At 31.3% G+C, this 15276-nt stretch overlaps 1 protein-coding gene and 1 long non-coding RNA gene across 2 annotated transcripts in view; both read left to right on the forward strand.

The window, feature by feature from the left end:
- Positions 1–10164, forward strand: part of LOC139904089 (uncharacterized) — a 74030-nt gene extending 63866 nt beyond the window's left edge. The window contains exon 3 of the long non-coding RNA XR_011778653.1: positions 10074–10164. This is a non-coding gene — a long non-coding RNA (uncharacterized lncRNA). The remainder of the gene's footprint in view (positions 1–10073) is intronic.
- Positions 10165–14070: 3906 nt separating this feature from the next.
- LOC139843045 (uncharacterized) lies at positions 14071–14799 on the forward strand. Its single transcript, XM_071833127.1, has one exon. It carries the CDS (start codon positions 14071–14073, stop codon positions 14797–14799), a length of 729 nt encoding a protein of 242 aa, XP_071689228.1.
- Positions 14800–15276: the final 477 nt, after the last annotated feature.

A 15276-nucleotide genomic window follows, 5' to 3' on the forward strand; every position in this document is an offset into this window, starting at 1 on the left:
TCCGAGGGTTTTTCAGGTGCATAACTATATGCATCAAACTTTTCTTTCGTAGATGAAGTGCGGTTGGTTTATCCTCTCGATTGAGTTGTTTTTAAGAATCATGATAGATTTGAACGCTGATTGTAATCGTCAAGATACAATGAGGTTTAAGATGAAATCAAGTGGCAATCTTGAAGAAATGTTTAGTTTCATATGTTATAATCAATATTTTAATTCATTTTAATTGTCCAATGTCATTAGTCCACAGTAACAGTCCAATAATTCATATATAGTTTAATATATAATATACGAATTAATTAATATGTGTCGTGACCCGTATACGTCTCAGACTCGATCACAACTCAAACTATATATATTATTGTAGAATCAACCTCAACCATGTATAGAGAAGTCGATCATTACTGCATATAGAGTGTCTATGGTGATTCCAAATAATATATATAGATGCGTCGATATGATATGTCAAAACATTGTATACGTGTCTCGATATTTAAAGTGCGTAAAATAATTACAGAAATTAAATGACGATAAATAAAAGTGCGATAATTAAATTGCGATAAATAAACTGCGATAAATAAAATGTAATCAGTTAGCTAGGAATAATTAGCTGGAACAGTTAGCGTGGATTCTTAACAAAATTTTTCATAGTTAATTTGTTTGTTTCTAACAGATTTTATTTTGTCATATGTTTTCTTCATATGCCACTTGTTGGATTCTGGGAAGTCAAAATCCAAATATGAAATTGAATGAAAATGGTTATTCTGCGATGAACGGATACGTATATCGGTGGTTGTAAGTAGGATAGTAAATGACTGTTGAATCAGCTTCGACGAATGTACAATGTAACTTATTAAGATGAAATCTAATTATTTCTCGGGTATTACCTACCCGTTAAAAAAAAATTTCACCATTAATATTTTGTACAAAAGAACTTTTAATTACAATCTTTATGAAAATATATATACATATATATTTTCTTCAGATGAAATCATGAATTTAATGAGTTAATATGATATTAATCTCATTTGCTTTTCGGTTTGAGCTAGAATAAGAAATCTCTAAAACTTTTTGAAACCACATATTCTTCGCAGAATATCAATGAAGTTATGGATCAATACTTCATCGTTCATTATTGTTGGTACTCCTTGGTATCAATGGTGCGTATGATGTTGATGTTTGTGGGACAGATTATGATGTCGAGACGTGTGATGCGGATGTTGTTTGTTAGTGGTGATGATGGTATTGTTGATGTTATTGATGGTGGTGCTGATTATGCTGCTGGTGTTTGCAACCTTCGCACCATGTTCTCCAAAGCCGTCACGCGAGCGCGAAGTTCGTTAACTTCTGCTAGTACACCGGGATGATTGGCGGTTGGAGCGAGCGAATGAACAAGATTTGTAATATGGGATAGTATATAATCGTGACGAGATACTCTAGAAATGAGAGAGAAAATGGTGTTTTGAATAGGTTCGCCGGTAAGTGCTTCAGGTTCATCGCCAAGAGGGCAATTTGGTGGATGGAATGGATCACCTTCTTCTTGTCTCCAGTGATTTAGTATATTATGAACCCATCCCCAATTCATCCAGAATAGATGATGGGAAATTGGTTGATCCATTCCGGTGACGCTGCTTTCGAAGCCGGAATGGAAATCCATATCGGCATAACTGTCGGAATCTGAAGAATTCGAACTAGATGCGGAATCCATCTTGTATAATGGGGAAAATGAATTTTTGGTATGGAATAGATTATAGGAGTTAGATTTGGTACTCTTCAATACATAATTTACATATGTATATATAATACCAAAATCCCGTAAATTACGGAGAATCTTTGAAAAGATATCAGTCAAAGTTCGCAATAACAGATATGCTAAGATAAGAATTCGTCTATACACTATTAATACAGTAAATGCAGTAAAACGTGTCTAGACCTATGAATGATAAGCAGGTAATTTCCTAAGGATGATAAGCAGATGATTTCGGACTAGAAATGATAAGCAAAACTTTTGACATGTAGACACGGTCGAAGTCCAGATTCATTAATGCATCCTAACAACTACTAGTTAGACACACTAATGCAAGACCTGGTTCGCTACGACCACCGCTCTGATACCAACTGAAAGGACCCGTCCTAATCCACCTGGACGAAGTCATCAACATTTGGTCCCATTGCGATGATCAGCTCCAAGTAATGTCCTTATATTGAGCAAATGCACAACGGAAGACTTAATTCGTACCTGAGAATAAACATGCTTTAAAGTGTCAACCAAAAGGTTGGTGAGTTCTTAGGTTTATCATAACAATCATTTCAATATGTTAATTGTGACGATCGCTCCAAATCCATATGGACGAACACGTCATTCATTGATTTCATTACGAGGTATTTGACCTCTATGTGATACATTTTGTAACATTGTATTCGTTTGAAAAGGTATTTCATAAATGAATATATAAATTCCAGGTTTTTAACATCTGATGATTCCTATGTATAGACAATCACCATTTAAATGGTTTACAATAATACATCTGTTGACAATACAGTCAAAATAAGATACATGGTAATGGTTTGGTGAATGCAATTTTCTTGTATATAGCATGTATGACTCCAAGCACATATCTTGTATCACGTATAAGCAAACAGCGGAAGACTTCTAGAATCCTGAGAATAAACATGCTTCAAGTGTCAACACAAAGGTTGGTGAGTTCATAGTTTTAATATTACACATAATCCGTATATCAATGTGGATTACAAAAGTTCAGTTGTTTTATTCAAAACGTTTATCAATAGGTTTTACATAAAAGGTGGATCACAAGATTTCAGTTGTTTCATCCGAAACGTTTATCAATCGGTTCTACAAAATTGAGCACCCTGGTAACTAAACTTTAACGTTTATATAATTTGTACCCTTTGTATAATCATCTTAATAATACACGCAAACCAACGTGTACGCTTCTCAAATAGCATACGTCCGTTAAAAGGCTAGTGCTCTAGCTCGGACGGGGATATCAAGCCCTATGGATCCATATACCTCTATTCGCACCCATCGGTTCTTATAACCGACAGTTACTAGTTACCAAAGCTAAGGGATTTTCGGTTCAAACTCGGTGTAGAATTTAGTATGTACTTGTATCCATTGCGTATAAAATAAAGTGCATGTATTCTCAGCCCAAAAATATATATTGCAAAAGCAATTAAAAAGGGAGCAAATGAAACTCACGTATATAAATATTGTATATTGGTTAATAAAGCATTTGCATGTATTCTCAGCCCAAAAATGTAGAGAGTAAAAGGGATCTTATGAAACTCACCTTAGCAGCATATAAAGTCGTAACGGAGATAATAAACACTAGATTTGATTCATAAATATACCCTCGAACATTATCCATAACCTCCATGGCAATAACCCATAATTTCCTTAACTCTATCCCGCTTGAAAACATATTTTGAAAGTGACACGCTCATGACCTCGTCGTAGTATTTTATGTATAATACTAATAATAATACAAATACTACTAATAATAATAAGATTAATCTTAATAATAATAATAATAATAATAATAATAATAATAATAATAATAATAATAATAATAATAATATAATTAATAAATATAATACGGAGTAGGAATGAAATCATAAGCACAAAACATCGGCTTTTATAGATGTGGCCTGTCCAGGGTTGCCATGCGATCGCATGGCTGGACAGTGTAATTCCCATGCGATTGCATGGGAAGCTTTTCCAGCTCACATATGATTTTGTCATGACTCTTGTCGGCATATTTATTTATATTATATTTATAATATATAATTTATATAATTAATTATATATTATATTAAATTCACGTGCATAGTTGACTTGTAATTTTTGTTCCGATAAGTCGTACGTCATCACTCGACTTATGTCCCGGTTCCGGTTTTTCGAATGTCCTTTCGTACCTTTAGAACACTTGCATTTTACGTTTCGTGTCACGTATCTTTGTCAAAATATAGCCTTAAATTATTCATAAACTATACCACTCATAGTATAACTTAAACTTTCAAATGTTTTTGTCATTTACTTCTATAAATCATCGCCTCGCTATTTGTTAATATATATATAAAGTTTTCTTGATGGATCTACACGATGAATCAATTCCATCATTAAAAGGAAGTAAAGTCTTCCTAAAAAGACACGCGCTTCTTGATTTAGGTCAGGAAGTTGTCGTCCAGACCAGTTGTAGAGTCTACAAAAAACCTTGAAAAGTTTTCTCAAAAATCAACTGGAAATCCACGGACCTCAGCATCAAACAGGGTCGCCAAGTGGTCAGACTTATCCTAACCATGAGAGGACCTGTCTCGTAAAATGGGGAGGGCGCCGTGCAAATTAGCTTGATAAGACTAATGAATCAGATCCCCAGAAAGGATAATCTCCTTAAAGATCAAAAATCAGCTTTTAAGACTGATATTACTCAATCCTTGAGATTGACTTTTAAAGATTGAGAATTACAAACTCATAGAATTCAATGATATCTAAACTCGAGCTTGAACGAGAAAATATTTTGATCAAAATTACAAACCGATTTGTTTTCTGAAAACCCATTTTTAATGCGTTCATTACCATTGAACGTAAAATCCTAGGAATTCACCTGGAATTCATTAGGTCACCTGAACCAAATCGGGTGTCAACTGTAAGAACGGTGGTTGCATAGCATGGTTAAAGATAGGACATTGTGCCAGACCGAAAAACTATAGGGTGAGCTTTACTATTGCTCCTACCAATGATAGTAATTGCATCCGACACGTTATAGACCATAATTAAAAGCATGTCACGGGACATTGCCTTAACAGTTGATTGTTCAACGCTTTCCTTTACAACCGGACGGTAGATTACCGAAAGGTAATATACGGAGCAAGTAAACTGGACGTGTTGCTTTCCCAATACAAAGGTTAGCAAGTGGGTGACACAAAATCGCAAGTTTTGAGCTAAAATTTTCAAATCTGAAACCCAACAAATCCACAAAAAGATTTTGCAAACACCGGTGAAGGGTTATTCCGGAAAACTTATCTAGGGTAAAAGCTAGATTGAATTTTCAAAAGATCAAATGTTTTCATAAAGATCCAATTTCCTAAAGGATCTAAATTTTTATAGTCATGTGGGACTGTAAATCACATCGTTACTATCATTGTTCATACCGCCGTATAGAAATCACTGATGTACAAAGTGTGAAGAATAAAGAAGTGATTCTAGTATTTTTATGAAAGGACCCGTCCTAATCCACCTGGACGAAGTCATCAACATTTGGTCCCATTGCTATGATCGGCTCCAAGTAATGTCCTTATATTGAGCAAATGCACAACGGAAGACTTAATTCGTACCTGAGAATAAACATGCTTTAAAGTGTCAACCAAAAGGTTGGTAAGTTCATAGGTTTATCATAACAATCATTTCAATATGTTAATAGACAACAAGATTTCATAATCATAAACATAATACACTCGCAAGTGTATGTAAAGCATTCTAAGTGGTTGAGCACTTGGTAACCATACTTAACATTTAATCAACGTCACATATTCCCTTTATTATGAACTCTCACTACACCGTACCAAGTGTAGTCACCAAAACGAAGTACTGTGCAACCGTTGAATACTGGTCGTCCAGTCCGGTTGGGGTTGTCAGGCCCGATAGATCTATCAACAGGATTCGCGTTTACAATACCCATGTAAATAGTAGTTACCAAGCTACAGGGAAATATGCCAGTGGTACAACTCAACGTAGAATATATTTTTAAGTACCTGTGTCTATTTTGTAAACATTTATAAAAGCAGCGCATGTATTCTCAGCCCAAAAATATATATTGCAAAAGCAATTAAAAGTGAGCAAATGAAACTCACTTTTGCCTTGAAGGTATTTAATTCGACTTGGTCTCCGATAGATATCACGAACCTAACCATATATATAATATATCAACATATTTTCTTTTTAAGTAATCGTTACATATATATATACTTTTAATACTTTTAATATTTTCTTAGTCCGTAGTTAGCAGTCCGATGTTAGTGGTCCACAATTAGTTGCTTAAATAAAATAAATAAAGACCCCATCGTATTCCTATTGATCAGAATTAATCTCGACCCATGGTACCATGTTGTCAAATGACGTGTTGCGTACATAAAGTACCGTGTTGTCAAATGACGTGTTGCGTACAATCATGAGGTCTTATGATTAATCTTCTCGTGTTGTTTACGGGTGGTCCTGAAATATATAAAATCAAATTATAAGTAATTATATATAAAATATCATATTAATTAGAAAAGATATGATTAATTTACTTTTTCTCCAAATATTTTCGTAGCTAAACTAGCTTCGGATACCCAATCTTGTTTTAGTCGTAGTTTCTTCATTACAACTCCGTTTTTGTTGGTTCAACTTGCCACTTCCTTGGATCGAATATGAACTGAAAATACCTTAGTTTATATTCGAAATCATAGGTTATAGGTCAAACTTTGGTGAAACTTATGAAAGTGATCATTTTCCATCATAAAAACAACATTTAATGATCATTTTTCTAAAAATACTTACACTTTGAGTTAAACCATGAAATTTTTATGTGTTAACATATTCATAAGAAATATCATTTTTCCAGAACATGAACTTCCAATTCAAAGTTCAAGATGGTTTTAAATTATCCAACCCAAAACAGCCCCCGGTTGTACTCTGACGACGTAGATTCAGTTTTTAAGATGTTCTTTGTAAAACCAAGTTATATCTTGTTAGGTTATCATATCATTATGATATATTACAGGTCTTGAAGTATTTTAAAATTCAAGTTAGAAGGATCTATTTAGTTTACGAACAAGTTTGAAATCATTCAAACTATGTTCTTGTTGTTAAAATTTTATACCACAAAATAAGATAGCTATATGAATATGAATTGAATAAGATTATGAACAAGGTTACTACCTCAAGTTACTTGGACAAAGTTACTGTAAAAGATAAAAAATAATCTTGGAATCAAAGAGTGGTGGAGTTAGATCAAAAGGTTGGAAGTAAACTTCTTCAAATGGGTGGTTATTTTGATATGTTCTTGAAAGAGTTTTCTTATGGTGTTTAAGGCTTGTAATTGAAGCTAAATGATGGGGAAAATGCTTGGAGATGATCAAGTATGAAGTTAGGAGTATTTTGAGAGAGAAATGAGAGTGTAGGTATGAGAAAATGGAGTGAAGAAATGGTGTTCATTTATAAAAACGTTTTTAGTTTATAAAGAAAGAAAAGGATTCCTAATTTTGTTTTCTTACTAATAATTCATACTACTTGACAAATTCTAGTTACCTCATATCTAGGGCAGTAATAATGTTGATTAGGATGTTGATTTGATGTGTATATACCAATAGTAAATACGTATAGAAGCTGGGTATGATACGGGTACATATACCCTAGATATACGTATAGAAATCTTGAGGAAACGGAACGAGAATTCAAATATAGCTATCTTTTGTGAATATACTTATATTGTTTTATGTATTTAAGTCCTTAAAAAGTGATTAAATACATTATATATACGATACATGTATAAGCATTATAGATTATATGTATATATATCAAAGAATGTTACGTATAGTTATCGTTTTGAAAACTTAAGTTAGTAGTTTCGAAATATACTTATAACTCATTGTCATTAGTACACAATGAGATGTTAAACCATCCTTAAATCATGTTAAATATATATATATACATATATATACATAAACATATAATTATCGTATGTTATATAGTTCGTGATATCATCGGTCATATTGGACGGTCAAACGTTGTGTAGAACTCTTTTCAAAAACACAAGTCTCAACAATTTGGATTGCTTATCATGTTGGTATGGTTTAATTTATGTAAATATTAATCTCATAAGTATAATTTGGTCGGAAAATTCCGGGTCATTACATTTTATTTCAAGACTATATTGCTTGAGGACAAACAACGCACAAGTGTGGGAATATTTGATAATGCTAAAAACGAACATATATTTCATAGCATTATCCCTCAAGAAAGATAAGCTTTTAGTTGCAATTGTTCTATTTACAAGTGATATTCATTTAAATAATAAAAGGTGAAGACAAAAGACAGATTCGACGAATTGAAGACGCAAATGACCAAAAAGCTCAAACGTACAAAGTACAATCAAAGTTGTTTAAATTATCGGTGAGAAACGTCTCGAAATTACAAAAGTACAAGACGCAAAATGCAAAATACAAGATATTAAATTGTACGAAAGGACGTTCGAAAATCCTGAACCGGGACCAAAGTCAACTCTCAACGCTCGACGCAACGGACTAAAAATTACAAGTCAACTATGCACATGAATATAATATAATATATAATTAATTCTTAAAATTATATATATATTATATTATATTTATAAAACCGTCGGCAAGAAGAAACAAACTCATGTGAGCTGGAAAAAGAGGCCATGCGATCGCATGGCCTGGCAGTTATAATACTATGCGATCGCATGGTGAACAGTAGCTGGCCACACTCCTATAAATTTCGCAGTTTGGTGATCAACTTAACACATCTTTTTCTTTATCTATCTCTCACTCGTATATATATATTATATATATTTTAATTTTAATTTTAATTTTAAATTCTAATAATAAGGGTATGTTAGCGAATGTTGTAAGGGTGTAAGTCGAAATTCTGTCCGTGTAACGCTATGCTATTTTTAATCATTGTAAGTTATGTTCAACCTTTTTAAATTAATGTCTCGTAGCTAAGTTATTATTATGCTTATTTAAGCCGAAGTAATAGTGATGTTGGGCTAAATATTAAAATTGGGTAATTGGGCTTTGGACCATAATTAGGGTTTGGATAAAAGAACGACACTTGTGGAAATTAGACTATGGGCTATTAATGGGCTTTATATTAACTAAATGATACCTCGTTAATTTAATATATAGACTTATAATTTGACGTATTTATATATAACCACATACGCTTGACTGGGTACGGTGGGCGGGATATCTATAAATACCAATAATTATTCATTTGACCGGACAAGGGGATGGATTAATAATCAATAGACTTGTTGAAACAGGGGTGGATTACATTCAAGGGTAATTGGTGTAATTGTTAACAAAGTAGTAAAACCTTGGATTACACGCAGTCGATAACCTGGTGTATTCATTAAACAAAGTATTAAGACCTTGTTACAATTCGAATCCCCAATTAGTTAGATTATTTAACTTCGGGAATAAGAATAATTTGACGAAGACTTCCGCATTTTATGATTATGACTGATGGACTATTATGGACAAATCCGTTTGGACATATTGAATAATCCAGGACAAAGGACAATTAACCCATGGTAATAAACTAAAATCAACACGTCAAACATCATGATTGCGGAAGTTTAAATAAGCATAATTCTTTTATTTCATATTTAATTGCACTTTTAATTATCGCACTTTTATTTACCGTCATTTTATTTAATTGCACTTTTAATTATCGTACTTTTTAATTATCGCAATTTTATTTATCGCACTTTAATTATCGTTATTTACTTTACGCTTTAAATTAAGTTGTATTTATTTTTAATATTTTACATTAGGTTTTAACTGCGACTTAAGTTTTAAAATCGACAAACCGGTCATTAAACGGTAAAACCCCCCTTTTTATAATAATAATACTACTTATATTTATATTTATATTTATATTTATACAAATATAGTTTTAAAAAAATATAGCGTTAAACTTGGCTAAGATCCCCGTAGAACGAACCGGACTTACTAAAAACTACACTACTGTACGATTAGGTACACTGCCTATAAGTGTTGTAGCAAGGTTTAGGTATATCCATTCTATAAATAAATAAATAACTTGTGTAAAATTGTATCGTATTTAATAGTATTTTCTTGTAAAAATTACTACTATTTTGTATACACCTCTACGCACATCAGTTATTAAAACAAGATACTGGAGGTCCTCCAGTAAAGAGAAGTTTTATTTTAAATACGTTCTGCTGTAAGTTTTATTTTACTTGATTAAATTATGAAATCAAGAAAGGAAATAAATTGTTTCTGATTATGAATGTTTGTTAATGGTGCAGATATGTGATATGGTTGCAATTGCAAGATATTTAAATGTTACACTTATAGTTCCTGAGCTGGATAAAACTTCATTCTGGGCTGATCCCAGGTATTACTGAGTTTTGTACATTTCTTATGTATCTTGATTTATGTAATATGATTTTAATTGTTGTGGTTATTGAATTGCAGTGAGTTTGAGGATATTTTTGATGTTGATCATTTCATTACATCGTTTGGTCATTATCTTCTTTTTGTTAGGTTTCTTTTTTGTAAATTTACAATAAAAAATAATGGAATTTTTTTTATTCTTCAGGTTAAAAAAATAAAGCTTTTTGATCTTATAAATGTGGGCATACGATTAATTCAAATTAAATATGTTTGTTATTGTATTTCAGGTTACAAAAATAAAGCTTTTTGATCTTAAGTTGAAATCTGGTTTCGTTTTACAAGGCTAGATACATATCACATGTGGATATAATAAAGTGGACTTGGTGATAATGGTTCGAGGTATGTTCAGATAGTTTCATGTTTCATTTGTGTTAAATATGCTTATGGTTATGTTGTAACTACTTAGTTTTGAATCATATTATAAGTAATCAAAACTGATCTTTGTTAAATAATGCAGATAGTCACAACTTTTGGACAGCCTTCCACTTCCAAATATAAGCGTACATATAATCTTATCTTTTCGTTATCGTTTTTGCAGGTACCATCTCTGGACAGCCTTCCACTCATCTCTTTCTTATATAGTATATGAAGACTACCAGTTACCAAGGTCACGGAGTTAAAAGATCGTTTAGTTTAAGCAAGACTGATTACTTGGCCTAATATTTTGCTACTTTTTTAGTCTTATATTATTAGTTCATATTCACATGTACAAAATTTTATAGGATTTAAGAATTTGGGTCAGGTTCTATAGATGGATATTTATCCACAAGTTTAACCGTACATGATCAACCTACTGATTAGTTAATGGGTCAACATCACCACCATGTCTAAAAGGTACTAACTGCATTATCAAGTTTGAGATACCAGTGATCATACTTACACAGTAATGAACTCGATAATATATATTGTGGGTCCTTATATCATTCGTCCATTTTTTTCTATCTAAATATTTATTGTTGGTTCATGTTTTGCATTTCTTTGTTCCGTCCTGTTTTTTCTTCTATGTTTTTATATATCAATTGTTTATTCTAATAAACTTTCAGAGGCCATTTTCGAAGTAATCGTTCAATTTGTGAATTATCTGTTATCCATATGTTTGGTTTATATAGTTCCTATGTGTTTTATGTTTCATAATCATATACTGCACAAAATATTTATTTAACTTACTGTCATGTCTTTATTACATTCTTGCTGTTGAAGTATTGAATTGTTATTTTCCTTTTTAGCTGCTCATTTTGGTATTTAATTGTGTAAGAGTATCGATTTTTTATCTAAATTATGTCTTACCTTTTCCTTTAGACCCGCGAATACCTAGCCAATTTCTGAAGTTTTAGATGTATCCTAAGAAGACGCCTTTATGCAATAGGATAATCCTTCAGGTACGGTTCTATATACTTAACCTTGCAATGTTCTCCTTGGACTCTTAATGAGTAATGTGATATAATGCATAATCTTGAAGTGATAAAATGGGTCAGTAGATGGCCAAGGAAACAAGTTAACAACTTAAAACGGATAATAAGTTGCTACAGGTCGAAATGGGCAGAGAAGCATTAAGCAAAACGGCTAACACCATTTGAGCTGCTACGTTACGAAGTTTTGTTGACCATGAATTATTAATAATCGGATGACAAAAATTAGATGGTGTAATTTAATTGTAAAAATTTCAGTTTTAGGTTTACTTATCTTTCAATAGCCTGTTTTTGTATGAGTTATTGATGTATCTTATTTCTTTGCAGTGTGACCAACAACACTATATATAAAGCGAGTTTACTTAATGTGATAAAAAGATTCAGGCATAAGGAACCTTATTTTTTTGTATTGAAATACTTGAAAAAACATGTATTACCAATAGTGTTGTGATTGTAAGCATTGAAATCGATCTATAATAACTAGAGCCAACTTCACCTTATTTTTTTGTATTGAAATACTAGAAAAAACATGTATTACCAATAGTGCTGTGATTGTAAGCATTGAAATCGATCTATAATAAATAGAGCCAACTTCACCATACAATGTATAACATTTGGTGATTAAAAAAAATTATATCATTTGTTGATGTTGTTACATCTAGACGTGTTGAAAAACACGTCTAATTAGCCTTTTTAACACGTCTAATTGATCATTTTTGTAGTAGTGTACGTAAGTCATCAAACCATTGTTCGGTGTTTGGGGCCATAAAAAATATGTTTTAAATACAATTGCAAAGTGTTTTACACATTTGAATGTTTTAAATATAAAATATGTTTTTAGATTTTTATTGGCTCCTATGATGTAAGTTTTCTAATGTGAACCATTACAACCAATGATTTACATTAGAATTTTTTTGTTTTTGTTAAATTTGCATATTTATCAACTCAATGACCACGAGCTCTTAAACTCAAAAAGAATATTTAAATTTTGTCAATAGCACGAGCTCTTAAATAATTCTTATATTTTTTATATTTTTAGTATCACTATTTACATACCAATATGAACTGCAAATCCCTTTTATTGCACAGTTTTTTACACACATATGCAATGCACGGGCTCAGAGAAATATTTAATACAAAGAAGTCTTGAAAACAACTACCAATTGTTGCTCCAATTAATGAAGTAGCTATAATCATTAATCATAGAATAATCGAACAATTTACAAAAAATATTTGTTCGACAAATTTAAATAAATTTATTTGGTGATTAAAAAAATTATATCATTTGTTGATACTAATTTAATAAAAAAATTGTTTATAATCATTATATATATATATATATATATATATATATATATATATATATATATATATATATATATATATATATATATATATATATATATATATATATATATATATATATATATATATTAACGTCACTGCTTAATTTTGAATAGAATCCTCATATATATTACATCACTTTAGGTTCCACTGATATCATTATACATGCGTTCCAAACCATACCATTCCAAATTCTTTTCTGAGACTTAAATGTTTTTACTTTATTTGACATGTTTTATTATATTTATGAAAGTTAAGAAATCAATATTTGTTTTATCAACCAATTTGAAACATTATACGTAAAATACATTCCATGGTCATATATATTAACTTTTGTATTAATCTATACATAAAAAAGAAGAGTTAGTTAAATCAATTGGCAACCAATTTTAAATCAAAAGTGGATTTGAAATCTAACTAAGACTTGATGTATTATCGTTTTTACCAGTTTTCATGAATCTATATAGTTATAGAAAGCTCTAAAATGATGATTAAATCATTAAATTAATTACCATTTAATTTTTATAATGATGATGTCATAATTTTATATTAAATTAATAAAAAAAATAATACGAAATCTTTTATAAAAGGAAATACTAATCTCTCCTAAATTGTAAAATCTTTTACAAAACACCCAAATTTTAAAGCATATTGTACAACTTTTATATAATAGTTGTATTTTAATTTTCTAAAAAATTTAAAAGACATTTATTATTACTAATAATAATAATTATTATTAAAATATAAATACTCAACTTTGAGCGAAGTTTATTATTATTATTATTTACTTTTAATATAATAATTATAATTATTATATTATTAATACTCAAATATGGATTCTTTTTACGAAATTAATTACATTACATATGTATGCGAAATTACATGTCTTTATATATTTGTAAAAACAGTACTTGAAAAAACATCATCATTGCAGGCAACATCATCGACGAGCTGTATGTGACATTTCGAAATTCATACATCAAAAGTGTGGGTAACGTGTCTTGTACAGCTTTTTGGCATGATCACTGGATCGGCAACACCAGGCTGAGTGAAATCTTCCCGCGACTTTATCGGCTAAATTTGTGATCGCATCAACATGACTGCTCCAAATACTATTTTCGTATGGGGTTGGTCTCGAGATCCAGGTGGCCGTACCGCAGGCGAGTTGCAAGGACTTATCAACATGTTATCAGGGTATGCGTTTGATCTAGGGAATGAAGACAAATGGAAGTGGACCTTAGCTTCAAATGGACGATTCACAGTTAATTCTCTTTCTTCACAGCTTGATGAACGAATACTCTCGGGCATCACTTCATCGCACGAAACATATCGCAATAGTTTGGTTCCTAAAAAATTTGAAATCTTTGCGTGGAGGGTATTGAAGAAACGTATCCGGGTTAGATTGAAACTTGACAAACAGGGTATCGATCTCCATTCCGTCCGATGCTCAATTTGTGATGACGATTTAGAGAGTGTGGACCACTGCCTAATCTCTTGCAAATATTCGATGGAAGTTTGGAATAGAGTCTATAGTTGGTGGAAGATTGGAAGCTTCTCAAATTTAAGTATCGGCGAGATTCTTCGAGGGAACGCTCCGATTCCATTGACAAATTTCGGAAGATTAATTTGGCAAGCTGTTGAGTGTGTTTGCGCCTACTATAATTGGAAGAATCGTAACAACTTAGTCTTCCGTGGGAAATCGTGGACAATCCCGGTTATGTTGAACGAAATACAATCCAAGTCGTTTGAATGGATTTCACAACGGTTGCGAAAAAAGATCTTCAATTGGCATGCGTGGTTGAGTGATCCTTACATTTATCTCTGAGCTACTTAATTGTATAGTTTTCGTGTGTACGTGTATGTTTAGTTTTCAAGCTTGCACTCTCTGCAAAGCCTTTCGTGATCATTGAGCAAGCATGAGGCTTTTCTTGGCCTTGCAATTGTTGTAACATGAGTGTTAGCAATAAAATTCTTGCTTTTCAAAGAAAAAAAAAACAACGACAAGTTTCTTAGTTAAACGGGTCATTAAAATAAATGACATTAGCATTTACATTCACTTAATACATAAAACATGTTATTAAATTGTTACGTTTAAACAAACCCGTGATTTCACGGGTCATTTCACTATTATAAAAATAAAATTCATTATATATATCTTTACAATATAAAAATATTGAAGCTAATTAATTGGGAGATATTTAGGACACGTTTAGTCATGTCAAAATTTCCCGTATATAAGTGAGATATATAGTCTTCTTTTTTAATGAAAAATTAGAGATAGAAAACTTAGTGAACTATAAAA

The sequence above is a fragment of the Rutidosis leptorrhynchoides genome, chromosome 4 (genome assembly GCF_046630445.1).
Source record: "Rutidosis leptorrhynchoides isolate AG116_Rl617_1_P2 chromosome 4, CSIRO_AGI_Rlap_v1, whole genome shotgun sequence".
In the NCBI taxonomy this organism is placed as follows: domain Eukaryota; kingdom Viridiplantae; phylum Streptophyta; class Magnoliopsida; order Asterales; family Asteraceae; genus Rutidosis; species Rutidosis leptorrhynchoides.